Raw genomic sequence first — 25,960 nt, forward strand, 5'->3', positions numbered from 1 at the left:
TAAATTGTGGCAGCAGCTGCTACTCAAGGGAACAAGGAATAAAATCATTAATTACGGGGACAAAGAAACAAGACACTCTTTCCAGTGTTACGCTTGCATGCAGCCAGGTCAGAAAGGCACAGGCAGCCGAACTTGGGAGATGGAGGAAAACTCGTGACAGCCCTTTGACTTCTGCAGCACCCTTAACGTGAAAAGGAAACACTTCCAACTGTCTGCATCAGCATCTTGCAGGAACTCTCTGCCTCATGTTTGGAGGGCTTAGTGTCTGGGGTATGTCCAGTCACTCCCAATCCTCCCTCCTCACTGAATCTAGAATTATAAAACCTCTTAGGAACTCCAGCAAGGGAGAATGTTAAGTGGTCCCATGTCACTCAGTTTCTGAAGTGAAGTGATACTCTCAGATGACTCCAAAATCTGGGACTCCAAGAAAACCAGTAACTATTAAAAAGGATTAGCTACACCTTATTCTAAATGAGGATGTGGAGGTCTACCAAGACAGATCAGCCAGTACAGCCAGCAAAATATGTGAAATGGGGTAGGCAGAATCTTACAAGTAACACTGAGGGGCGCTTACAGCACCAGCTTACAGGTCACAGGATCACTCTCCCAGGAAGAGACAATGGATGGCACACACAGTTCAACAAACCTGGGACACTGTACCATGAGTAGCTCTATACCCTCACATGCTCAGGATCATTCCAGCCCAGGTCTTGTGTAGTATCAAGTACAATATAGCCACTGCCATCTACTTTTAAAATAGTTTATTTCTGGTCTTAAAATATACATCAGTTTGAAAATCTCAGAAAAAAACCACATTAGTTACAGATTAACAGTCTGGAGTTGGGACATGGCAAGTGGGATGGGCTCAAGGCCCCAGAGCCAATACTGCTGAAGGTGGGCAGGAGTGCAGAGGACACAATACCCACAGGGAAAGAGAGGACTCTGCTGCTTGAGGCCACCACTCCCTCTCAACCTCTGCCACCAGCCTAAAGCTGCAAAGTACAAGTGTCTGGTGAGGTGCTGGGCATACCTTTGCCAACCCTCCGCCTCACTGTTTTGCTTTTCAGTCTACTTTGACCAAAAGCAGAGCAAGGCCAGGTCTGTTCAGCTGCCTCAGCAAAAGAGTGACCAGCATGCCAGGATTCAGGAGAGATGGGACTGAGCCCTGGGGGGCAGGGCCTTCTCCACTGCAGGCCACCAGCAGCCTCAGAGCCAGAGCAGCTAACTCAGTGAGCAGCCAAGCCCTGGTGACATTGGTGAGGCAGGATCTGGCAGCTGCTGCAGAAGAACAAAAGAAATGCAGCAGTGGAGTGGCTGATGGCAGCAAACACAAGGACACCCCCCATCCCTCCACAACTGGGACAGGGGAGGTAAACACTCTGCAGGCTCAGAGGAGGACCCCACTCACAGCACCAGCCTGTCTGCACAGCGAAACACTGCAGTGAAATACTGAGTCCCACCTACCCACCAGAGGGTGGCATCCAGCTCCACAACTGTTCCAGGCGGGAAACAAGGTAAGTGTGTAGGCAGCAGCTCTGCCCAGGGTACATAAAACAATCTACACAGCTTGCCAGAGAGGCCCACAGCTCCCTTTCACTGGCCCTGGAGCCTCCAGGCTCAAGCTGAAGCCCTGGCTGGCCCCAGCTATAAGCTGCAAGCCCTTTACAGAGACAGGGGTTTGGGGAGGGGAGCAGGGCCCCCAGACAGCTCTTGGCTGCAAATCTTGATGTAAGCATATGAACAGATGCTCCCTCCTGGAGAGAAGGATGCTCTCCTCCAGCCCAATGGAGAGCCCACACGGTGTAGGGTGGGAGGACAACACAAACGCAACTCAAAAACCAGACAGCAGGCTGAGGGCAGGGTTTGAAGGGGGTATGGGGAAGGGAACTGGGCTGTTCTCTGCCCCGCATCCCCGTGGAAGCCAAGAAACACCAGACAGACAAGGGCACAGGACAAAATTAAAACAGGAGGCCTGGGCTTTGTAAGCCCTCAAAAAAATATCTACATCTACAGACCTCTCCCCTTCCCTCCCCCCCAACAAGACACTGAGCACACAAGACTGAGAAGGAAAGTCACACAATATCACACTAGGCTAGGAAAAACACGCAGAGAGCCCTACCCAGAAGGGGAGGCCCCAGAGAGGCACCAGAGCCTGGAGCCCCCCAGAGAAGGGGGCGTGCAAGGAGACCCTGGTGAAGGGCTGCTGCCGAGCCATGAGGTAGTGCATCTGCAGGGAGCAGCTCCTCAGCATGCTGCCCTTGCATCCCTGCTGGCCCTGCACCAAGCCCTTCCCAGAAAAGCCCGGTAGCATCCTTCACGCCTTGCTTGCCTGGGGCAAGACCTTGTTCTTAAATCTGGAGGGGTTTCTGCAGGCTGGAGGCCAGGATCAGAGGGAAGTGCAGCTCTGATAGCTGAGACTCCTCAACACACCCTCAGTGCAGGCATCAGACCGGCTGCCAACGGCTGTGTCTGTTTATGCAGGGTGGGGGAAAGAAAAAACAATACACCCCAAAACCAAAGGCTTGGAAAGAAGAAAGAAGCCCACCCAAGAGCAAAGCATCAGCACCGTTCAAACAAAACAACAGCACAGAGAGCAGGGGAAGAGGTGTGAGGGAGGAGAAACACAAACAAACCCCAGCGCCCAGCAGGCACTGCCTCCCCAAACCACCTCAGCAGGCAGCACCTGCGCCCTGCACCACAGCACCAGCCCCTGCGCATTGCCCCAGTGAGGACCAGTGCTGAGCCCAGCCCTGCAGACACACCACAGGCACCTTGCAGAGGCAGATTCTAAAGACCCACCTAGTGGGTGGCTGGGGAAAACAAAACCCAGGAGGAAAACGTGACACCAGCAATCCCAGCACATCCCCACGGCACACAGCCATCTGCTGGGAGAGTCCTTGTGCCCCACTCACAGCCCCTGGGGCTCCCAGGGAATCAGACACCACCACACAGGCACTCTGCCCTGTTGGCACAAGTTAAAAGACAGCAGAGCAGCTGTGGGGAAACAACTCAAGGGCACCCAGGGCCTCAGGTACCTGAGTGGGAAGGGGAATGAGAGCAAAAAGAGGCACAGGCACCAGGACAAGGGGTACCAAGAACTAGCTCTGGTACAGGCACCAGTGTGAGACTGTGAAGAGAGCTGCGAGTGTGTCAGGGCAGTGGGTGTGCTTCTGCACACTGTGTGTGCTTGTACTGTGTGTCTGAGGTGCTGGCAAAGGGAGATCCCAGCTCTTCCAGGTAGCAAAAGAAGAGAATAAATATAAAATCTCAGAGCAGATTTGCCTTGGGAGGAAGGTACTAAGGGAGGCTTCTCCCTCAGGCAGACTGATGGGGGCACCCCACAGCTCCACTGAGCGTGGCTGCTTCTCGCTCCGCCTCAGCTGAGAAGGTTGCCCTGTTCCTGGGCTTGTGTCAGACTGTCTTTGCGATGTAAATGGTGCACCCCCATCCTCTTGGGGCTGCGGTGCGGCCGACTGAAAGGAGGCTTGACCCTGCCTTCTCCGCTTTCCTCTTGGACACCTCCTTGGCTGCTCTCCTTGTTTCCCTGGAGCAGCATTTCTCTCTCCTCGGCTGGGCTCTCAGGCAAGCCAAGGTCTACATAGTCCTTGTGCTTCTCTGCTGAGGGGCTTTCAGGCTCAGCAGGGCCTCCGCTGCTTTCAAGCAACAGCTTCTGGGCTTCATCCTGGGAGAAATCTGTACCATAGTCTGAGGAGAAATGGCTCCTGCGGGCTCTGGACTCAGTGCTGTCTGTATCCACGCTTGAGTCCCGGCTCACAGTCCAGCTGCAGCTCTGTGCAGACTCCTCCCCATCCGAGTAAGCTGACGCTGCCCTACCCAGCTCCTGCATGGAGCGGCTGAACCTCTTCTGGAGCTCGGGGGCTGTGTCACGGCTGAAAGCCGTGCGGTTCATCAGCACTCGCTCTGAGGTGGGGGGTGCCTTATCCACAAACATACGCTGCCAGTTAGCCAGCAGGTCCTCCTCAGAGCTGGCAGAGCTGGCAAAGGCGCTCGGGATTTGGGGAGGGCTGCTGAATGGGCTGCTCTGGGAAGAGCCATGAGCCCTGGCTGCTTTGGGGGACTGCTGACAGGAACAGCTGGAGGCTGAACGGCGCCCTTCTGAAGCAGGGCTGCTGGGGAGTGTCCGGTGCCGGTCGCAGCTCTCATCTTCGCTCTGTACTAGGCTGAGGGAGATGGCCTGGCGTGTAGCATACGTACAGTTGGGCAGGGGGCTGTTCTTTGGGATCCTTACCTTGTCCTCAGAGAACTCAATCACTTTGCGCCCTGGGTACATGGGATGGGGAGGTGAGGGAGTAGGGTACGGGCTTAGCTTCTCAAAGGCCGGCACCTCCTCAGGCACACTTTCCACACTACTCTGCGGCTTGCAGCCACCGTTCTGCTGTTTACCCGCATCTCCTCCCTCCTTCCCCATCTGTCCTGCACTGTTGCAGGCATCAGGAAGGGCTCCACTCATGTCCACATGCACAAAGACATCCTCAGCCATGGGACAGCTGCCACTGCTAGACTTGGCTGAATTCAGAACCAGAGATTCTGGTTTCTCCAAGACTCTGGCGATGACTGAGGTGGGCACAACATCAGATGGAGCCAAGGTGTGGGCTGTCTCTTGGCCAGGGCTTGCAGACTCCTGTGTGCTGTGCAAATGCTTATTCACCATGTCCTGCAGCTCATAGGGAAGCTAGGGAGAAGGAAAGGGACATTAGAAGGGGGCTGCCATGCAAGCCATTTAGTTTCATATAATCTGCCTTTTCCAACCAACCTACACATGTATTTCGTAGTCATTATCTTGACCCTGACATTCACCTACCTTGCCTTCAGAAGGGTATCTGCTTTCAAAGCAAACCTGCTCCATGAGTGACTAACAAGGCTCTCTAGCTGTCACAGCAGTCATGCTTCTAGGCCATGGTTCACAGGCTCCGTTTGGCATAGTCAACAGGTAAAGACAACATGTGGGCTCAGTCCCACATGCCTGTGAGCACAGAGATAAGGCCCAGCCAGCACATGCTAGGAAAGGGTCTATTGATCTGTGGAAAATCAGCTGGTGGTTGCACTGAAGTGACTCTACAGCCCCCACTGCTGAGATCCACAGCACACCCTGAATGCATAATTGCAGCCATGCTGCCTTGGCAGCCTGCCTGCAGACCAGGATCGATGCCTTCCTGTGTTCCTACCAACTCCAACACGTCACCCCACTTCCTCACTCTCTCCATTTCAGAGAGACAAACATAGGGTTTATCACCAAAGTTGTTGGATTGGGGTCCCACCAGGGGAGAAGGAACAAGGGGAGAAGGACAAGGTACCCCTTGTCCTGCAAATGGGCACTACTGCTTTCCCTGCCCTGCCAAGCTGCCCTCACTCGCTTGGGGCACCACAGGCAAGGGAAGCATGAAAGGGACAGCAGAGGTTCCCCAGCCACTCAGTGCCACAGTGAGGTCTGTCCCATCACAGCCAGAAGAAAACTGCACCCACATCTGGGTATGCAGGGCACATTGCATAACAACAGCTGGCTGTGAGGCAGGCTGTCTGCACAGCTGCTCAGCACCAAACCTCCTCCAGTGGCAGTCATGTGGAACATGGCACTCTGGGGGACAGAATTCAAAGCTCCAGGGGGGGGGGGGACAGCTGGGAGAGAGGTCAAGGTTACTGCAGCAGTAACTGATACACTGACCTCAAGAGTGCTAATAATTTGAGACACAATGGGGGAGGGTGACATAGTGGTCACCTGCTAAGTTAAAAAAGACAAGCATGTAGTTTTGCTGAGAGAAACACAAGAAGGGACAGAGACTAGAGGTATGGCAAAGAGAGAGCTGGGCTAAGGGTTTGCACAATACTTTCAGCCAAAGAACTGATGCTACTAACGTGAAAGGCGATGAGAGCAGGATGAGGCAAAGTGCCCCCACCTTCATCCCTCCCCACAAGGGGCAGTGAGCTGGTACCAGCTTCTCCTGCTCAGAAGGCTCAGAAAACCCAGAATGCTGCCTCACACACTTCTCCTTAGAGTAGTAAGTGACATCAGTTCAGACTACTGCTGTTTCTTATGAGGCAGTGTGGCCCTTCCGTGTGGCCAGGTAAGGAAGGAAAAAGGATGGAGCAGAGTAAGACAGAGGTCTGTCCTCCTACCAGCTACCAGCAGGCACCCAGCAGGCTATCAAGTTCAAGGTTATTGTGCTTTTTATAACAGCTCCTGGCTGAATTGTGAAATGGAGCTGTCATGAAAGAGGAGCTGACAGAAGCTCTGTGCTGCCTTCTCAGTGGGAACAGGAACCTCCCCCCACCTCTGAGACTGAAGAATGAGAAGCCAGCAGCCCTGTGGAGAAAGCTGGAGAAAGCAAAACGCAGTCAAAGCCCATGAGCCCTTCTTCCCCACCTCAGCAGGATTACTACTCACATCAGCAAACTTGTGGTTCCTGAAGTGAGACTTGTTACACTTGAGCAGCTGTACTGCAAGGTTACAGTCCTGTCGATAGCGTTCCTGCAAGAGAGGGCACAGTGTGCAACACTGTCAGACTCAACCGAACTCTTACCCAAAAAGGCACCACCTGTGCAGATACTGTTTGAACAGAAACCAGAAGAGGCATCTGATTAACTGCTCATGAGGGCACTGCCATTCCCTCCTCCCCACACTTTAGTGTATTTTCTTACAACTCAGCCAAGGTGTCCCTTTCAACTCCAGTTCTTGTTGCTGGAATATCCTCTGTCAGTGTACCAGGCCCCTCTCCCTCTGGGGATTTTAATCATCCCCAAAAATCCCACCAGATTTTTCTCTCCCATCCCACAGCTCAGCCATATCTGATGATGCAGACAGACTGGAGGGAGATGAGAGCAGTTAATAGAGTCAAGCACTGGATCCAGGAACTTCTATATTAATGGTGTAGAAAAGGCATCAGGTCCCTCCCAGCTCTGGAGTGAATGACCCCTCCATAGGTACAGCCCATACTCAGGTCAGACCCTAAGCAAATACATCAAACTTAAAGATCTGTTCTACCCTCTTCTGTTTGTCTGTCCCTGCTATCATGTACAGCTCCTGCACTGCCATACACACTGGAGCCACTCATGTGCTCCTTTACACTAATGACTGAACAAAAGGAAAACCCCACATCTCACACACTTTCACAGCCATTTGCAGACTGACACTTACATTGAGTTCCTCCAGCTTATTGATGGTGGTTTTGGCATCAAGCAATTTGTTAGTGAGCTCTACAATCTCCCAGTCCAGCGTCTTGCGGTCCATTTCTGCCTTTTTAATCTGGGATGCAAGAACACCAGGTTTAAAACTATCTAGCACAGAACTTGGCTTCACCTCCCACCTCAGCCCAAGCATAGCACAATGACATGTTCAGCTGGGATACAAAAAACTTCCAGACAAACAGACAAGGGAGAGACAACCCTCTTCAAAGGAAGGTGATTCCAAAAGTCAAATGGCACCAGCCGCTTTGCTAGCTACAGAGATAACAGCCTGAGTTGGAACCTCCTTAATCTTTTCTTGCAGCACCAGCATGTTTCCTTCTCTGCCCCTGGTTCCCATGGTGCCTCACAAAAAGCTAGTGGTTTTCAGAGATCAATCCCAACCTGCCACTTGGTAGCAAAGACCTCTGAGATTGTGATACTCAGCCCTCCTTCCTGGGGAAACCAAAACTAACATGCCTGAAAAGATGCAGCAGCCAATAAATGGACAAAAGGAGGAAGGCACCACCTTGAAAGAGTTTAAGCCTTGCTCTAGTAAGTAAAAGGACCTGTCGCTTCATTTGAAGTTCAGCAAATCCTTAATCCTCCCCGAAGCAGGCAACCTTGCCTCTTCAGACTCCCTAACTGTTCTGGGTATGGGGCTGACAGAGACCTAGATGTAACAGCAGAGAGGAATAAAAGCTGAGAACAACCAAGCTGTCACTGTCTCAAGAAGTTCTTCCAAACTGCCCAAGGGTGTTGTGAGGCTGTGACCAGCAGGGCCAGGTGTGAATCATGGGTACAGCACAGCAACACCCAAGGGGATAGGGGAGCCAGTGCTTCCTCAGTATGCGGTCTCTTCAGGCACCAGCACAATGAATAACTGGGAGTGAATATTAACCCAAGAAATTCAAGTTCTAGAACCAAAGAAATCTCACCCTGAGCTACATGGAGGCAATCAGCACCTCGGCTATTTGACTTGCCTGCTCACAGCTCAGAAGGGGAAGGAACGGGAGCAAACGAGGCTCACGGCCATCCACACCTTGTGCAGTGCCACTGCTTATGGGCACCACTTCCCAACATGCCACGCTCCAGCTGGCTCAGAGTCAAACACTCAAGATGGAGCCCTGCAAGCTAGGACCTGCTGCATCTGCGGGCAGCTGCTGGATACCAGGTGAGCCCTTGGCTGGACGAGGGCTGGGGCCCCTCCACCTGAGATGGTGTATGTGGGATTGACAGTTAAACCAACAGGCTGAGACACGTAAAGAGGAAAAAGAAAAACACACAAACGAAAAGACGCAACTGCAAAAATCCAGCTTTGGCTGAGAGAGGCCTGAGAAGTGAGTGCGCCCAGAGTGTGCCAGCGGCAGCATGGGGAGGAGAAAGAGAAAGAGAGGGGGAGGGAGAGAAAAGAAACAGCCATGAGTGTTATGAATGCACACAACAGACATACACGCACATTGGCTCTGCTCTGACTGGCCCCGTCCTCCCAGGATGACCGCCCCAAGACTAGCTGACACATCCCTGGCATTTTGAGAGGGACGGAAGCAACATGACGGAATACCATGCAATTATGTTGTGAGGAACCAAAGCTCTCATGCATGACCAGGTACAAGCTCCGTAAATCAAGAAAACCACTCATGACACCAGCCAGAATGGGGAGTAGATGGTCATGGCCAGAATCTCACCCCTCACCCACTGCCACATCTGCTGGGTAAAGACAGGGCCCCTTCCCCCATCTGCTCCTAACACACACTGGTCTCTTCCATCTCATCTCTCTAGTGACTTAACAGGGCACTCACCAGAGTATGCAGCTTCTCCTCCAGGTCTTGGTTGGTTCTCTGGGAAGCAGTGTAGCTATTCTGCAACCTACAGAAACAAGATTGTATGCTTGGGAATGGATCTCAGGCCCCCACTCAAGTTGCCTTCATAGGTGCCAAGAAAACCACCAACTCTAGAACTCAGAAAGACTGCTACTAAGACAACCAGGCATATTAACTATGCCTCACCTCTGATACATGATGGCTTTCAGACTCCAAGTTACTGGAGACAAGATGAGGCTGGCAGGGTGAAAGGATCCTGCAGGAGGGGATGTAGATGACTTAGGAGGACTCCTCTGAGCTATGTCACATGACCAGTGACTGGCACTGATTTTTAACCAAGGCACTTTTCAGGTAAAGCAATGATGCATTTTTCTTGCAGCCACCAGTGGTGTTTTTTTGCACGCATGTTTACATCCAACAGATGAAGTATTCCCTGTCATCAGCCTTTCATGCTGGTAGCATTCCTACACTGTACCTGGGAAGAAATAATGGCTGCAGAGCCTTAATCTCTCCTAGAGTCTGGAGGTGCATCTTTTCAAGGATGCAGCACACCTCTGATTTGCACCACAGGGCACAGCCTGCTCACGCCAGCTGAGGGAGTGTTTGGTGAGGGGGATTTTTCTAACTCTACGCCCTCATTTGCTTTGTCATACCTACGGAATTTGTCCTTGAACTTCTCCAGCTCCTCACGGTTCTGGCCCAGCTCCATCTCCAGGTAGTCCTGACCTGACTCCAGCTCCCTCTCCATTGCCTCCATTTTGTTAGTCACGTATGTCAGCCGTCGACGAAGCTCCTCATTCTCATGCTGCAGTAGCCTGGGGCAGGAACCAGGAGCAAGGTAGCACTGAGTGCACAAGGAGTGTTCCACACCAGCACCCCCACCCTGCTGCCCTGCACTAGGGCCAAAGAGCCCTCACAGGGGCCCCAGGAAGTCAGGTACTGAATGCTCAGGAGACTCCAACATATGAAGCAAGAGGTACATCTCTGTCAGGAAAGACAGACAAACACTCTTGGAGCAAGGGCAAAGAAGCACGTGCCAGCTGGCCAGCCATGGCTTCCAGCTCCCTCTCAGGTTACAGTGCTTGCATAAAGACAGATGAGCTGCACAGCTCCAGTGTCCCTCACTGATGAATGAAAACCAATCAATAATTTATCCCAACCCAGGTTAGAAGAATAGAAGGGAAAAATCCTCTTTCCACCTCTATTAAAGACTTCTTCTACTTCCTTTCACACCCACCAACTCCTCTGCCTGCATCTGCACTGGGGGTCCACGTTCCCTCCTCCTCCAGCAGAGGAGGGGCATGCAAGGCACAGGTTGGCAAGGCACAGACCAAAGCTCTGCCCACACGGCCCCAAGAAGACGGAAGATCTGAGAGGAGCCTGCAGGGCCAGTCAGCTTCACTGCACAGGTGGCACAGGCAGGATGTGAGGAATCAGCACCCACACAGTTGCAGTATGACAGGCATAAAGGGGGAGCAGGACACTTACTTCATCCTTTCTGCATCCGTCAAGGGCTCCTGCACAGGGAAGAAAACAGCTGTGAGATTCTTTTAGAAGAGGAGTTGGTCTCTCACACTGTCCTAAAAGGCAGTCTTGGTTGCTAGACCCTAGCTATGACTCTTTCTCCCCTGCTCTGAGTTTATAGTAGGCAAACTTAGAACTACAAGGATTTGTACACAGTGCTTAGCTGTCTGATCCCAAAACACACTGTGTGTTCTAGTTCAGGGCAGAAGAGCTGGACTAGAAACCACCACACAAATCAGGTAACTTTACCCTCCTATGGTGCAACTTTAGCATCTCTTGTAACATCACTACCTTAAGCAGGTTGTTTCATCTTCCGCCACATCCACAGCTGGTGGGCAGCAGGAATCTCACAGGCCAGCATACACAAGATACACTTGTCACCACAGCAATCACCTGTGGGGCCCGTGAAGCCCCACAAAAATAATGAGAGAGAATAATTTGGGAGCTGAAAAATGTGGCTACCAATTATATCACTCAGATTGCGCTGCAAAAAAGGTTTCTTTCTGCAGACCTGAAACCAGCCACTGTAACTATTCTAGGATAGCAGAAGAAACACGAAAGGTCAGAAAAGCCTGTAAAAGAAAATGTTATAGGCAAGACCCCCAGAGATAGCTGGAGCAGAGCCCTGCAGAACAAGGAGACAGAGAGCAGTGACAAGAGCACACAGCTCAGCTATTTTGAACTCTCTCTGCTAACCTGTGAGATGGCTGCTGCCTGTTAGGATGACTGGGAGATATTTAATTAGCACTAGAAGCAGCTGTATTTTTTGTGAAAGCCCAAGACTGATCATTCTCACAAAGTCCAAACTGCCCATGGATTACTTTTGGTGCTTGATATCAAGAACACTTCACAAACCCAAGTGCTGCCACACTTCAGATAGTCTATTGTCACGGTCAGCTCAGGCTGAGAGACTTGTCAGACAGCCAAGGATGAAGCTGTTGATCTGCTAACAATTCCATAAGGTACACCATCCCAGTTCTGGCCTTAAGACATCATGGGGATGCTTCCTTCATGACTTCACACTTTAAGGGAATGGTCTTCAACACTTGTATACATCCTCCTGTTCCTAAGGGCAAAGCATCAATCCATTCTTTTCTTACTTCCTGATTCCACATGGCAATCAGTTAATTCACACAAAATTATCTAGTAACTGCCTCCCCTACCCCCACAAACAGCAGATGACAGTGACCAGGCAAAGGGGATACTGTGATTCTTCTTAAAATCAGATAATGGAATTGCCTTAAAGCAGGCTAGAGAAAACAGGAGAAAACTTAAAAGACAGCCATCATACAAAGATCCAGTACCCTGAGACAGCCAGGCACAGGGCACACACAAAGCACCAGGAACATCCCAGCACCTCCTGACAATGGAGCTTCCTGCCTCCTGCACACACCTACTGCCCAGCAGCCTGAAGAGCCTCCAACCAGCAAACACCTGGAGTGGGGAGAACAGCACCAGCTTCTACCTTCCTTAATTCCTGGGGCTAAAGGGAAGCTGGTTACTCCCACGAAGATACACCCAACCTGAAGGGCAGCCATGAGTGGCACCCACAAGAGAGAAACTTCTGGTGATTAAGCACCCACAACGTGAGATCTGGGGGCCTGCTCTCACTCTCTGCCCTGGCATTACAGACTAGATCCAGGTAGGGGTTTGGCCCTTGTGAGAGCCCTGCCTGCAAGTCAGTGACCCTGGCACCTACCTTGTTTAGTGCCAGGTTGAAGGAAGGGGAGGATCTAGATGGGGTAGGCCCCTCCTCCCGACTCCAGCATGTTGGAGTGGAGCAGGATCCTTTCTCTGGGTAGTTCGGCTCCACTGCACGCTTCTGCCCAAGCTTAGCACACTGATGGTATGGCTGTAATAGCTGTGAACAGGGACTGCTTTCATCCCTTCTGCCCTCTGCACTGCTTTTCCATGAAGACAGTGAATGCTGCTGCCCAGAGGATGTCCCTGCCAGCCCCAGGTCTGCCAGCTGCTGCAGCTCATACTGACACAGATCTACTACCCTTCTCTCCAAGGAATGGAGTTTTCCCTTACTGTCCTTCCTCCCAAGGACAGGTTTCTTTCTTAGTCTGGAAACTTTCTCAGCTTCCTCAGCATACTTTCTCTGGCCCGAAGCCATTCCCAGCCCCTCCCTTTTCTTTTCTGCTTTTCTTCTGCTTGGGCAAGGGGATCTTTCAGTTGCATGCTTGATTTTGACCCCTTTCAGGCGACCTTCCCCTTGGCCTTCTGGAACGGAGCTTCTGGGAGAAAGGGGAGAGTTCTGGTCTTGTTCTGCTCCCCTGGTCTCTCCCAGTGAGCGCAAGCGGTTGGGACTCAGCACACGCTGGGTAATCTCATCCAGGAATTTGGAGAACTGCAGTTTTTCCTCTGTGATCTTCTCCCTGCGCTTGGCAGAGTCAGCAGCCCTGCTGCTGCTTTGCTCCAGGGAGCGCTTCTCCCTAGGGCTGAGGCAGAGCTGAGGATCACTGCATTTGCGCGAGCCACCACCGTGGCAAAGTGTCTCTACTGAGCGCGACTTGCATAAGCTCTCAGGGCATGAGCCAGTCATGTTGGTCTGCTTCAGGATCCCTTTGAGAGGCAGGTGTGTAGAGGAGACACGAAACTTCCTCGGTGCCAGGACTTCAGGAGGCTCTTTAAACATAAGTGAGCGTTCCAGGCTTCTGCTCTTGAAAGAGGAAGTGGGATGGTGTCTTTCATCTCCAGACACCAGAACTGTCTCCATGCTACGGCTCACAAATTTGCTGTGGTGCCCATGACTGCGGTTTGGGCACCGCTTTCCACTTCGCTGCCCCATCTTCCCACCACGCTGAAGTGCTGGAGAGACAGTCTGGCTCTTGATATTCAACTCTGCTCTGCACCCTGCCACTTCCTTCTCACTGCTGGACTCCAGGGACCACGATGAGGAGAAGTTCAGGTTGCAAACCTCAAACCCCTCTGCCTGCTCGAGCTGGCCTGCCTCGGTGTAACTAAACCCTATTTGCTGGTGCAATGGTGTTAAGCCCTCTGTCACCCGGCAAGTTGTTACCTGACTCTGTTCAGCCAAGATCACTCCATCCTGGTCGTCACGAATGATGGGTACCTCATGCCGGATTTCGCGATGCTGCGGGGGCGCCTTGCGGTAAGGCTTCTTTGACGGGGCTGTGCTCGACATCCTCCCAGCTGCGCGGCGCCAAAAGCGGGAAACCTACCAACAGCAGAAAGTGCACAGGAGAGACAGTCACGGCTGCTCCATCGAACCCTAGAAGTGACCCAGCAGGAATGTGGCTCCCCTGGAGTCCCAGAGCAGGTCCCCATGCAGAGTACTAATAGAGCAGGTAAAGGATGTAGCCACAAGTCTTGAGCAGCAGCTGCAGGAGACGGAGCAAAGTAAGAGGTAGCTGTGTCCTTCTCCCAGCCAGTGAGAGCAGAGGGCTGGCACATCCTCTCCCCCCTCTATACTCACTCACTCACGTAATTGTGTGTGTCCGGATTATATATAGCAAATGAGAATAGACCTCACAGCAGCATATTGATTAGGCTCTTTAGGAAAGGCCTTTTTCAATATGGAAACTGCAAGCCTTACAGGCAGCAGTGACAGCTGGAGCAGGAGTTATTGATCATGTCCTGTCACTGTCAGCAGAGAGTATGTGGGAGGAGACTTCAGCCATTAAAGAGCCCAGAACTTTTTGGCTTACACTGAGACCCCAGAACAGCAGAACACAGGAGATTTGTCAGAAGAACTGATTAGCCTGACAGAAAAGACATAGACAATCCTCAAATCACAGGTGGCATCAAATAAAGGAGCAATGCTTTTGATCCCTTGGTACCAAATTTTGCAAACCAGAATCACAGAATGGTTTGGGTTGGAAGGGACCTTAAAGATCATCTCATTCCAACTCCCTTGCCATGGGCAGGACACATTCCACTAGACCAGGTTGCTCAGACCCCCATCCAGCCTGGCCTTGAACATCCAGGAGGAGTTCACAACCTCTCCAGGCCTGTTCCAGTGCCTCACCACCCTTAAAGTGATTAAGTGCACAATATATAGACATGCAGCTGTACCACTAGTGGAAAGATTAGTTGTTTCACCCAGGCTATGCTGGGATTCTTCCTGCTGCAGGAGCAGCACAAGAGCAAAAAATAGGGTAGAAAAAAGGCAGCTGTCTTGTACATGTGGAAGAAACACCTTCCTTTCTATCTGTTGAGGGAAGGAAGACTTCCCCACAGCAGCCAGAATTTCAACCACCCTGTTGTACACAAGACAAGAAGTCTCAGGGCAATCAAGCAGATGCTGCAGAGCCCAATACCAGACTTTCCTCAGAGACAACATATGCATCATTCATAATTGTCCTCTATTTGGAGCAAGTATCCAATTCTCATTGCCCTTGCAGGACCCTTACACTCAGCAAGCCTAGCATCTCTGCAATCCTCAGCACCTGACCAACAACCGTTCAAAGTGCAGGACCTGTGCCCACTCAGATCACACTCTCTCCCCATTTCTACAAGCAGGGCCACACAACTCCCCTTTACACACCAGCAGTCAATGGCTGCCACAGAGCCCGTGACCCAGCAGACTTCACTTGCTTTGTGTGCTGGACAGTAAAGAGCCTAACAGGAGCCTCAAGGATTCTCTCCAATTCTTATCCACTCTAATCTAGCTGCCTCTTTTGACAACTAGGCTGAGTTTCCCTGAGAAGAAGGCAAGTGGGAGGTGTCTGCACCAAGCACAGAGCAGTCCCAAGCCATAACAGGCTTTACACTTCACAGGTACATTTGCAAACCCCTTTACTCTAAACACAAGCTCACAAAAGTTTCTCACACCTTTCCACAACACAAACAACTAACCTGGACTAGCCTGTGAATCTCCCCTATCAGAATGCTGGGACCTTCCCCTTGCTGCAGTCATTCCCTCAAAGTCCTTTCTCCTAAAAAGACTCAAGAAGATGCAGAGATCTCTAATATTTTAGAAAAATTATATCCATAGTATTGAATGCACATTTCACTGCATTCCTAAGCAAAACAGATAGGTCTGTTTTGTTGGGAAGACATTTCTCTTTTTTTGTAAAGAGAAAGGATGAAAACCTGACCAGAAGATGGTTTGTAAATGACCCACTATCAAACAGGTGGTCTAGGAGACTCTTCTCTCAATTTCTGCCAGACTAAGGTCAGGATATGTACATGAAGATATGCCTAGCTGAAATCACAATCATTTCTCTAGTTCATAAAGACATGAGCACTTACCAGCCTGGGCTCAGATTCAAAGCCTCATGAAGCCAGAACACTCACTCAGATGACCTGAAGAAGAGAAGCAAATTGCTTAGCATCTACCAAAACAGCCAGCTTGAAATCTCATCCCATAAATATGTAAGGCATAGGGAATATTTATAGCCAGGAACAACTGGGATAGCCACCTCATTCCAGGTACCTGCCTTAACCCACATCAGATCTTCTGAAAGTAAAAAAAATGAACTGAGAAATACTTGGCTGGCCACAAAGCCCAGCAAGAGCCGGAAAGGCACATGGCAAGGAAATGGTCAAGGTACTCAAGCAACTGGAATCACATAAACTCAAAACTCAAGAAGCAATGGCTTCAAAGCAATGTTGGTTCCAGAAAGGACTAAACAAACCGCTTTTAGAGTGGGACCCTCCCAGCTAATCTTCCCTGCCACTGCAGAGGGATGCTAACTGTGGGGCCTTCAGTACAGAAGTTTGGTGATGCTAACAATTATCTCACTCATCCTTTTAAGTCAGTGCTTTTCACCCACAAATGAGCTGGCAATTAGCAGGTTCTTGTTTGAGCCAAAACACTTGTGCCTAGAGCTGTGATAACCCACACCTCCACAAGGGAAGAAGACAAGCTACTCTGACTTCCATCAAGCAGCATATGATGTTCTACCTTGCTGTTATCAGGCTTCTGTAAAATATCCAGCCAACCAGGGATACAAAACAGGTTTAGAAACAACCTTCCTCTCTGGTCAAAGACTGGAGTATTTAACTGGTTTTGTCTGGGAGAGAGTTAATTTTCTTTCTACTAGCTAGTAAGTGCTGTGCTTTGGATTTGGGATGAGAATAATGTTGATAACACACTGATGTTTTAGATGTTGCTAGGCAATGTATACATTAAGGCAAAGATCTTTCAGCTTCTCACCTTATCAGTGAGCAGGCTGAGGGGCACAAGAAGCTGAGGGGACATGGCCAGGGCAGCTGACCCCCACTGTCCAAATGGATGTCCCAGAGCATAGGGCATCATGGTCAGTATACAGACTAGGGGGGAACCTGGCAAAGGGCCATCACTCAGGAATTGGCTGGGCATTGCTCAGCAGGTGGTGAGCAACTGAACTGTGCATCCCTTGTTTGGTACATTCTACTTATTTGATTATGATCCCTTCCTTTTCTGTCCCATTTAACTGTCAGTATCTCAACCAACAAAATTTTACTTTTTTCCCAAATCTCTCCCCATTCCACTGAGGGGTGAGGAGTGAGCCAACAGCTGTGTGATGCTTAGTTGCCAGTGGAAATCAAACCACGACAGGTACCCATCATGACAAGAAGAGAATTGGGTTAATCTGGGTTAGTCAACTGTAAGAGCAGCTTTGCAGCCACTACTCTGCCACTGGCATGAGAGACTTCCATAAAGCCTTCCTTTCCCTGAAGCACTACTGCTGCTTGCTACTTTTTCCATGTCAGTGGCATGAAGCCCTGGGAGGTGGGACAGGAGGCAGGGTGTGGAGCAGTTATACACATGCAGGGAAAGTCAGATTGAAGGTGAATGGAACAAGCAGGCAACCAGGATCATGCAAAATCAAGCTTTGCCAAAACAAATGGAAGAGGTGCCCCAGTGCTGGCCCTGCCCCAACAAGCTGTCTGGCCCCTTTCCTTGCTACAATGCTGGAGTCGGGTCTCAACTAGCACAGGAAAAAACAGCTTCACAACAGTGGAACTGCTCTGTGGGGCGAACTGTAAAGTATGAGGGGAGAAAGAAAAGGAGAACATGTACCTCCAGGAAGGATCAGGCCAGCATAGTTTGAATCTGCTTTTCTATCAACTCCCAGCAGAAGCCAGTTCAGCATCAAGGCATAACCACCAGCCACATGGCAGACAGACAGAGGCTTCCAGGAACAGCTGCACCCATGGGTCCATGCATGTTTCCACTGCAGCTGTGCTCAGAAGGAACATGCCATAGGCCTCCCTGTCTCTCAGCACACAGTTCCTCAGGCTCAAACAGAACTCTCCTGCTTCCTACCCTTGAGGGTAACTATGCTACCTGCCATCTCATCCCCAGTTACCTAGAAAAGATACCAGGATTTGAAATCTACCCTCATGATCTGAGAATTTCCATAGATACTAAAAAACTCACAGGGCTGCCAAGCAACTTTCCCTCTAACAAGGACTTACAGATCCAAAGTGACGACGTGTCCAAACATTTCTGGTCGTTTGTCTCCGAATAAGCTTTCTCCTGTCAGCATTCAGCAGCATCTGGCCAACAGCTCCTGAAACATGAGAAAGGAAACTTTGTGTCAGTTACCTATCAGCAAAAAACATGGACACAACCAGGCATGCTCAGAGCAACCCATAGCCAGGTGCCACGGCAGAAGTCAACTGCAAACTTCTGCACCATCAGACTACTCTCTAACGCCATGTCCCTCCACTGTAAAAGCTCCATGTCACCACTGGATCCCAGAAAGCACAAGTCTTTTAACCATCTCTCCATGGAGCAGGATGCCTGTGCAGACCAGCAATTGACCTCGGAAAGGCAGCTGTATTTCCTACATGGCTCCAGGGGTCCCTGCTTCCCCACCTGCATTTCTGTCCACCATCAAGAATCCACTTGCTATCATTCTGTTCCAGCCACTCTGCCACACCAACCTAATTTTGTTTTGCAGACATCCCTGCAGTGAACAGCACAGCAAAGGCCTCCTCATCTACAATACCTGAGCATCTCTTGCTACCACAGAGTGAGAATCCCGAGGTGGTTCAATTCACAACAACTCTGTTCAGAGAGGAGCAGATACGCTCAGCAAAACAGATGGACCTTGTGCTCCAAAGCAGAAATGAATATAGGTAATATCCAGAAGTAGAAGAAGGCACTAATTCTGCTCATCACACTATTCACAAGCCTCTCTCTGAAGGAGCTTGCTGTCAACTCCACATTAAGACTACCCTGAAGAAGCTCAGTTTTAGCCTGGGGATGCAGCAGGAGGCAGCTCTTCAGCTATGCTAATTAGCACTGCAATACAAGAGGAAACTTAAACTCCTATTCCTTTTATCCATCCTTTCCACCTTTCATGAGTAATGTTTCTTAACATATACAGTCCTCCTTATACCAGTCTATCATCTGCAGTAGGTCGAATTCTATTGTCTTCTAGTTACTACCCACTATTGTTCCAGTCTGACTTCTAAGCTCACTGGCAATTACAGCTTCACTGGAATGGCTTATTGAGAGCCACAAGGCTCACACTGAAAAAACACATACAAACCCCTTTCTTCACAGAGACACCATGTCCTGGTTGCAGCTGGGACAGAGTAAATTTTCATTCTGGTAGCTTTCTGGTACAGTGATGTGGTTTGGACTTCAGATGAGAATGATGTTGGTAACACACTGATGGTTTAGCTGTTATTATGCAGTGCTTACTCTAACTCAAGGAATTTTCAGTTTCTTGTGCCAGTGACAAGGTGGATGGGAAGTTGGGAGGAAGCATAGCCAGGACAGCTGACCAAGCTCAGGGGGAGCACAGTCAGGGCAGCTGACTGAAAAGCAAAGGAATATTCCATACTTAATGGCATCATGCTCAGTACATAAACTGAGGGGATTTGCTGGGAAGGACCAACTGCTGGTCAGGAACAGGCTGGGCATTGGTCAGCAGGCGGTGACCAATTGCATTGTGCATCACTTGTTTTTCTTGGGTTTTATTCCTCTCTCCCTCTCTCCATTACAATAGTTATTATATTTTACTTTATTTCAATTATTAACTGCTGTAATCCCAACCCACAAGTTTTACCTTTTTCTAGTTGTCCTCCCCATCCCCGTGGGAGCAGAGGGGAGAGTGACCACATGCCTGTGTGGTACTTGGCTGACAGCTGGGATTAACCACAACACAGTGAGAGTGCAGCTGCACAGGCAGCACACAAGCTTGACTCTAGCTGGTTTTACCAGAGAGCATCCCTCAGTGTAAAATCCACTTGCAGAGTAGCTCTGTTCTCTGTGTGATCTGAGAAAGACAAAACCTTTACCACACACCACAAAGAGATGTCATCTCACACAGAATTGGTTAAGACAGTTCTGTGGGCCCTGTACAGAATAAACAGCCACTTGGCATGCATGCAAAACCACACCACCACCCATGAGCAATGGCTTTATCTCCAGTAACAAGAAAGAGGTCCCTAGCAGAGAAAGGAAGGTCCAAACAGGAATGCTTTGGACAAAAAGGGAAAGAACAAGAGAAATAAAAAGGGCAACATTTGTAGGCACCTAGTGTCTCTTCCTGATATCTGGCAAGTCCCTTGAGGCCTGAGGTAGCCAACACTTTGGTTCCATTATGCAGACAACTTCTGCTCTGCCTGCTTGTAGTTACAGCGGCTAAACATTCCCTGCAAAGAGGCAGAGGACTTGAAGGCTTTTCCTCATCATCACCTCTTGTGTTGCCTTTTCTGACCTTATAAAACTGACTTCTTACCAGTGCTAAGGGTCAGCAGTGTCCCTTCCTCAAGAGAAAGACTAGGATTATGAAGTAGATAAAGTTTCTTATTGCAGGTACTACATCACCTTTCAAGCTGTTTCCTCTTAACAGTAGCATTTCTTTAGCACTGCTTTTTATTCAGAAAGATAAACTTGCATTACTGAAAAAATACACTCCATAACATAATCACAGTCACATTTGTTTCTGCAACACAACAAAGATTTTTTTTGTGGCTATCAGAGTCAGCACACCCCAAAAACTTATACAATATTCACAAGTAAGAAAACCGAATGTCCTGTGACATGTATCTGACCACCATAGTTAACCTGGAATATTTGCTCTCTGTGGGCCAACCTATATTCTACATGCATACCCAATGTAGGATATTGGCACATCCTGCTTTAGGAGGTATCAGTATGTCCTGACTAGCTTCATGAAAAGCAAATGCAAGAGGGTTTTTCTAGTTGCCTTCCTGTGCTTAGGGACAGAGGAAATGTTAGCTTTCAAAAGTCTCAAGCCAGACTACCTGACAAGCTGCTGCAGAAAGCCTGAGCAAGACAACTAACCAGGGAGATGGACAATGCAATAACTGCACCAAGGCATGTCTGTCCAGGACAGAAAAACAAGCTGTGTGAAATTAAAAGCAGCACCTGTAGACTGCTGACACCAAGCACTTGAAAAGGACTGCAAGGTTACTAAAGGCTCCTTTAACATTTAATGAGAGAGATCTTTTCATTCAGAGAAGGCATCTCAAAAGAATGTTCAGATCCAATCTACTGCTGGCTGCATTGAAGCTTATTTTAAAATAAAAGGATGACAGCTCCAAGTGCAGACTCACATCTCAGCTCTGTTTGTATGTCAATGCTCACGATTCAGATCTGAGTAATAACATTATAGTGACTTTTGGATTAAAATTGAGTTTCAGGAGAATTATTGCTCATTCCTGCTTTTCCATACCAATTAACCTTGACTGTTAGGCAGAAACCTCTGTTCTCTGCATGGGAATAATTCCAAGAGCTATCAAGAAAAAGGGATCAGGCTAGCTGTTGAACAGTCCATGTAACAAACCCTACTTAACACCTAACACATTTCCAAAGAAAATTAAATCCCTGGACTTTAGTCATACATAGTTCTCGTTGAATGGAAATACCACAGGACATATCATATATCAGTCATATCCACTGCATCATGCAGAATTCTCTTAAAAATTATCAGAATCACACTTTTTCTACAGTCCTGTTCTCTTCTTCCACAACACAAAGATCTCAGTCCCTGTAATTGAGTTGTACTCCATACTCTTAAGTGTGCATTTTATTATCTATTCTCTGCTGTGTTAAGAGTAGCTTAGCTTCCCTAATTCTTTTATAGAAGCCAGGACTAGTCAACACTGACCAAGAAATGTTAGCATCACTAACATGTAACTGGAATACAATGCAACAGCTGATTAACATCTGAACAGGAATGGGACAGGAAGCAAAGGACCAGAATTCAATCCCCAGAAGGAATGTTAATGGAGAATAAAAATACCCAGGGGAGATTTTCACCAGGAAATGAACACCAGCTTTTTAATGCATATAAAGCATAGAACTACCTTTAATGGCTACACCTGAAATTGCACAAGAACCAGCTCAGCAAAAGTTCATTTACCAAGTTACCTTTAGCACAGACAGCTACATCAAGGGCTAATGACAGCTTCTCATTCAGAACTGCTGACACACTAGAAGCGTGTTTAGTCTGTTCAGTGATCCTTCCAACACTCACAAGGTACTTTAGGCTATAAACTTCCAGCCTCTTCATCTTAGCACCCTGGGTTTCATATCCTTCCTCATATGATCTCCCACGAGAAGACTTCTAGAGTATATTGCTCAGAAATTCAAAGAAGTAATAGAACATTAGATAAAAACTCATGGAGATTAGAAGAGCTCTCAGAAGCTTCTGGAAGTATCTGGACCCAGCTAGAAAAAGCAAATATTGATAATCTTAACGTGTATCTGGATAAAACTGATAGGTCATCCAAGGGAAATTTGGGAGTCATGGCCTTAAACTTTCTCAAACACAAGCAAGGGAATAGCTACAATAAGCAAATATTTGAAGAGATGTGAAAGGGAGATTTCTGTAGAAAATCACCATGCAGGAATTCCTTTTCCAGACCTCTGTCATATCCTGTGCTGTGTAGGAGGGGAAGAAAAGGGGAAAAAATCATACATTACCTTCCCAGAGCATAAGACCAAAGGGTCTACCTTTAGGACAAGGTAGAAGCAGCTAAAATTTTTCAACTACTAAGAGGCAGACTCTCAGCTCCTGTGAGTAGTCCCTAAGTCTCACACAACTCTCAGCAATTAATATCAGCAGTCCTCTTGTTTCAAGCTTTGGTTCAGAAGTTCTGAGCAAACTGCAATCTCCATCTCAGTGCCAGGAACTGAATGTCACTGAGCTGTCCCTCTAGCAGTCATATAGTAATGCTAAAGAATGCTCCATTGCTGGAGCATTCAACTATACACTTGCCACAATCCACTCTCCAAAACATGCCCTCTGTCCGAGAGTCTCAGTAATGCACAGATGGCTGACACACTGTGCAGTATCTACACAGTGGGACAATGGAGCAGAGCACATTATTTGCATTATTTACAGAGGACAGATGGACAAGTTGCTACAATGACCTAGCCTACAGAGCATCTGCAATGCTGAGGAGGCGCTAAGTCCAGCCCTAATGCTTGCAGGTGCTGACAAAAACAAATTTCAAAAAATAAAACGGCTGTTTACAGTAGTCAGCTTTATTCTGAAATGCTATCACTACAACCATGCTTGCTGAGTAATTCACATGCCATTTTGTTCCCACAGAGCCTTTACAAGCAAGCAGAACACAAGATGTATTGACTAGATTTATCCAAACCAGAAAGAGAACTGACATCTGCAGTACTTACTTATTCCTTGGCTGTAAGGCTGTATGTGTGTAAGTCACCACATAAAACAGGTGGCACATACTGTCAGGAGACACACACCAGGAAGGAAACAGCATCAAAATTAGGTGACATTTATTTCAAGCTATGGATGAAGAAAAGTAACAAAATCCAGCTCAAACCTGCTCAGACATCTGATTTTTTTCAAACATTAAACTTTTGTGCCAAGTTTTAAGATGTTGCTTTTGCTGTCTAAACAGGACACTAACCACGTTGCAGGCACTTTTATTGGTAGTCTGAGAGCAAAACCTAAAATAACATTACAGGGGTCTCACATCTGTTCTAGACAGAAAAAAAGCCTCATTTACAAGGAGGATCAATCTACTTTAATTGAACACTATGGCTAAGAACGACCAAGTTGTACAAAGGCTTACAATGATCAGCTCACCCATCCTCCACCAACATGCACCACAACAGGCTCTTTCATTCCATGATCACATGGCTGCAGCCAAACATGACAGACTGTTCAGCAAGCAATAAAAAGGATCAGCTTTTTCCCCAAGGTCTTGTCTACATATACACTGTACTAAATTAAATTGACTTAAAAAATAATATAAAGCAGTATAATGCTCCTGGGCAAATGTTCTTAATTCATTTTAAGAGCACTTTACATTGAAACAACTTAAGTTAAATAGATAGATACAAGACACAAACTAAATTAAGGATGCCTATACAGGAATGCTGCACTAATATAATCACAGCTGTCTCTAATCTGATTAAGTTAAATCAGTACAACTTCCCTGCAATGGCAAAATCCTTACCAATATTGATGTTAACCCTTTTTTGCACTTTGCTAGTTCCAAAGGTTCTGTTGTTTTTGTTTGGTTTGGGGCTTTTTCTTCCAAAAAACTCCAGACCCACAACAGTGTGGCCTCTCTCAGAAACAAAATAAGCTAACTACACTGCACAAGGTATATTATGATACTAAAGGCATTGACATTTATATGCCCTGAAAGTTTTATTGTTATTTATTTCCTATGCCAAAAAAGATCATAACAATGCTCAGACCGGTGCAGTTTAATATTTTCTCTACTTTCCCCAAGTAAAGGGTGATCACAAATACTCACACTGCACACTGTTTTCCATACTCCCACACAGCTTTTGCTTCCTGATGTCCAACATACCTGGAGCAGTTCCTGGAAGACAATGTTCCCCACTTGCTCATTCCTAAGGGTATGGCTCACCAACAGCTTATCTGAGGTAACTGGAATGAGGAGTTAGAGCACGTTATCTACGTGCCCCCAGGCACAGTCTTACTGACCCTCTTCTATCAAAATATGTTCTCCTGTTAACTGTGGGGTAAGCACACACACAAAGTCCTAGGTCACAGACCTAACATGCTACAAACCCACACTCTAACATCATCTCTCATATCTCCTCAGTTCCTACAGTGTTTCCCCAGGAAACTTCTGTCAAAATTAAATTTCAATAATTCTAAAATTAGTAGTGCTCTTTCCATTCCTCATTAAAAACTATTCGAACTCTTCCTCCTGAATATCAAGATTAAATTTATCTTCATTCTCTTGGAACTCTCTACCTTCTTTTTCAATCATGTCTCTTCAAGCTTACCAGTCTTCCTCACATCCATACCAGCAGCATAACCATTTCTCTCTCCTCAGGGCCACCTTCTACTGCTGCCTCTGAGCTACACTGTGCAAAACTAACTTCCTCTTCAGTGCAAGTTTTCCATGTTTAGCACAAAAAGATACTATCAAGAATGCTTTCAGAGCCCCTCAAAGAAAACTAGATCCCTCATCAGCCTACAAAAACAAAATTGTGCCACAATTCTGAATAAAGTGGTGAATTGTCACTTGAATATACACGGTAGCCCTGTAATCAACCCAACTTGTAAGTTCTCTTTTTTTTTTTTTTAAAGAACTGTTTTGAAGCCCAGATCACATGGCATCAAAGACTGTAGGTACACAAGAGTTTGGCTACTAAGGGAATTACACACATTTTCTAAGATTTAAGCTTCAGTTGTCAAAGGGCTGCAGATATATTTTTGCAATGAACTGTTTGGTCTTCAGTCTCAGATTCACACTGGTGCAACTATAAAGTTACATGGCCCTGCACCAACTCTAGGATTCATTCTCACCATAAATACATGCAGAGAAGGTAGGAACAATTTTCATTCCATAAGTAGAGAAACTGAGGCACTAGGACAAAAACCTGTTTTGTGCACTGGTTTTGCCTTAAGTTGCAAGTTAAAGAAAAACAGACTCATCTGTCCTAAGAAAGGAACTGCACAAAAATTCAGCAAGAACACCTTATTTCTTGCACTTAAAACAAGAATGATCTGGGATATAAAAGAGATGGAAAGTGTGTACAAGCTAAACACCTACCTGACAGCAATTGAGTTGAATAGCCTGCAGTTCTTTATAAGCACAAATTAAGCAGCAACCCTGATCCAGTAATAGAACAATATTTGTACTATACTGATTTTTTTTTCTGCCGCTGAGGTTTAATCCCAGCAAGAATCGTTTTGGTTTAATTAGCTTTTCCCTAGCAGATGGTCAGATATGAAAGGCAGAGAATGGTACAGGCTTAACTGTTGAGTGATTGTGCAGCTGCATCTGTAGCTGAACAGTTAAGTATGTCCAGGGGTCCAGCTGTAGTTTGCACGACACAGGCTGTGTCTGCCATTAGCCAAATGTCAGCTTCCTCTTTCTCCAGATTATATATTATATATCAGATTATAGATTATATATCAGGCACATCCAAAGGCAGGCAGGCAGACAACTGATATGCAGCTTCATCATCATCCCCTTTCTAAGATAAAATCCTCAAATCTTAATCAACTGGAAGTCCCTCTTTCTTT

The 25,960-nt window shown here is 47.8% G+C and overlaps 1 protein-coding gene across 1 annotated transcript in view; it reads right to left on the reverse strand.

Moving 5' to 3' along the window:
* Positions 1-746: 746 nt before the first annotated feature.
* The window catches only part of TJAP1 (tight junction associated protein 1), a 40,110-nt gene continuing 14,896 nt past the window's right edge, over positions 747-25,960 (reverse strand). Inside the window, exons 3-11 of the mRNA XM_079328942.1 lie at positions 17,901-17,995; positions 15,747-15,800; positions 13,552-13,710; positions 10,491-10,519; positions 9,656-9,817; positions 8,982-9,048; positions 7,154-7,261; positions 6,404-6,487; positions 747-4,693 (exon numbers count right to left, since the gene is read on the reverse strand). Of these exons, the coding sequence (XP_079185068.1) occupies positions 3,377-4,693; positions 6,404-6,487; positions 7,154-7,261; positions 8,982-9,048; positions 9,656-9,817; positions 10,491-10,519; positions 13,552-13,677 (1,893 nt within the window). The 5' untranslated portion in view covers positions 13,678-13,710; positions 15,747-15,800; positions 17,901-17,995 and the 3' untranslated portion in view covers positions 747-3,376. The remainder of the gene's footprint in view (positions 4,694-6,403; positions 6,488-7,153; positions 7,262-8,981; positions 9,049-9,655; positions 9,818-10,490; positions 10,520-13,551; positions 13,711-15,746; positions 15,801-17,900; positions 17,996-25,960) is intronic.

This window comes from Erithacus rubecula, assembly GCF_903797595.1.
Source record: "Erithacus rubecula genome assembly, chromosome: 2".
Classification (NCBI taxonomy): Eukaryota; Metazoa; Chordata; class Aves; order Passeriformes; family Muscicapidae; genus Erithacus; species Erithacus rubecula.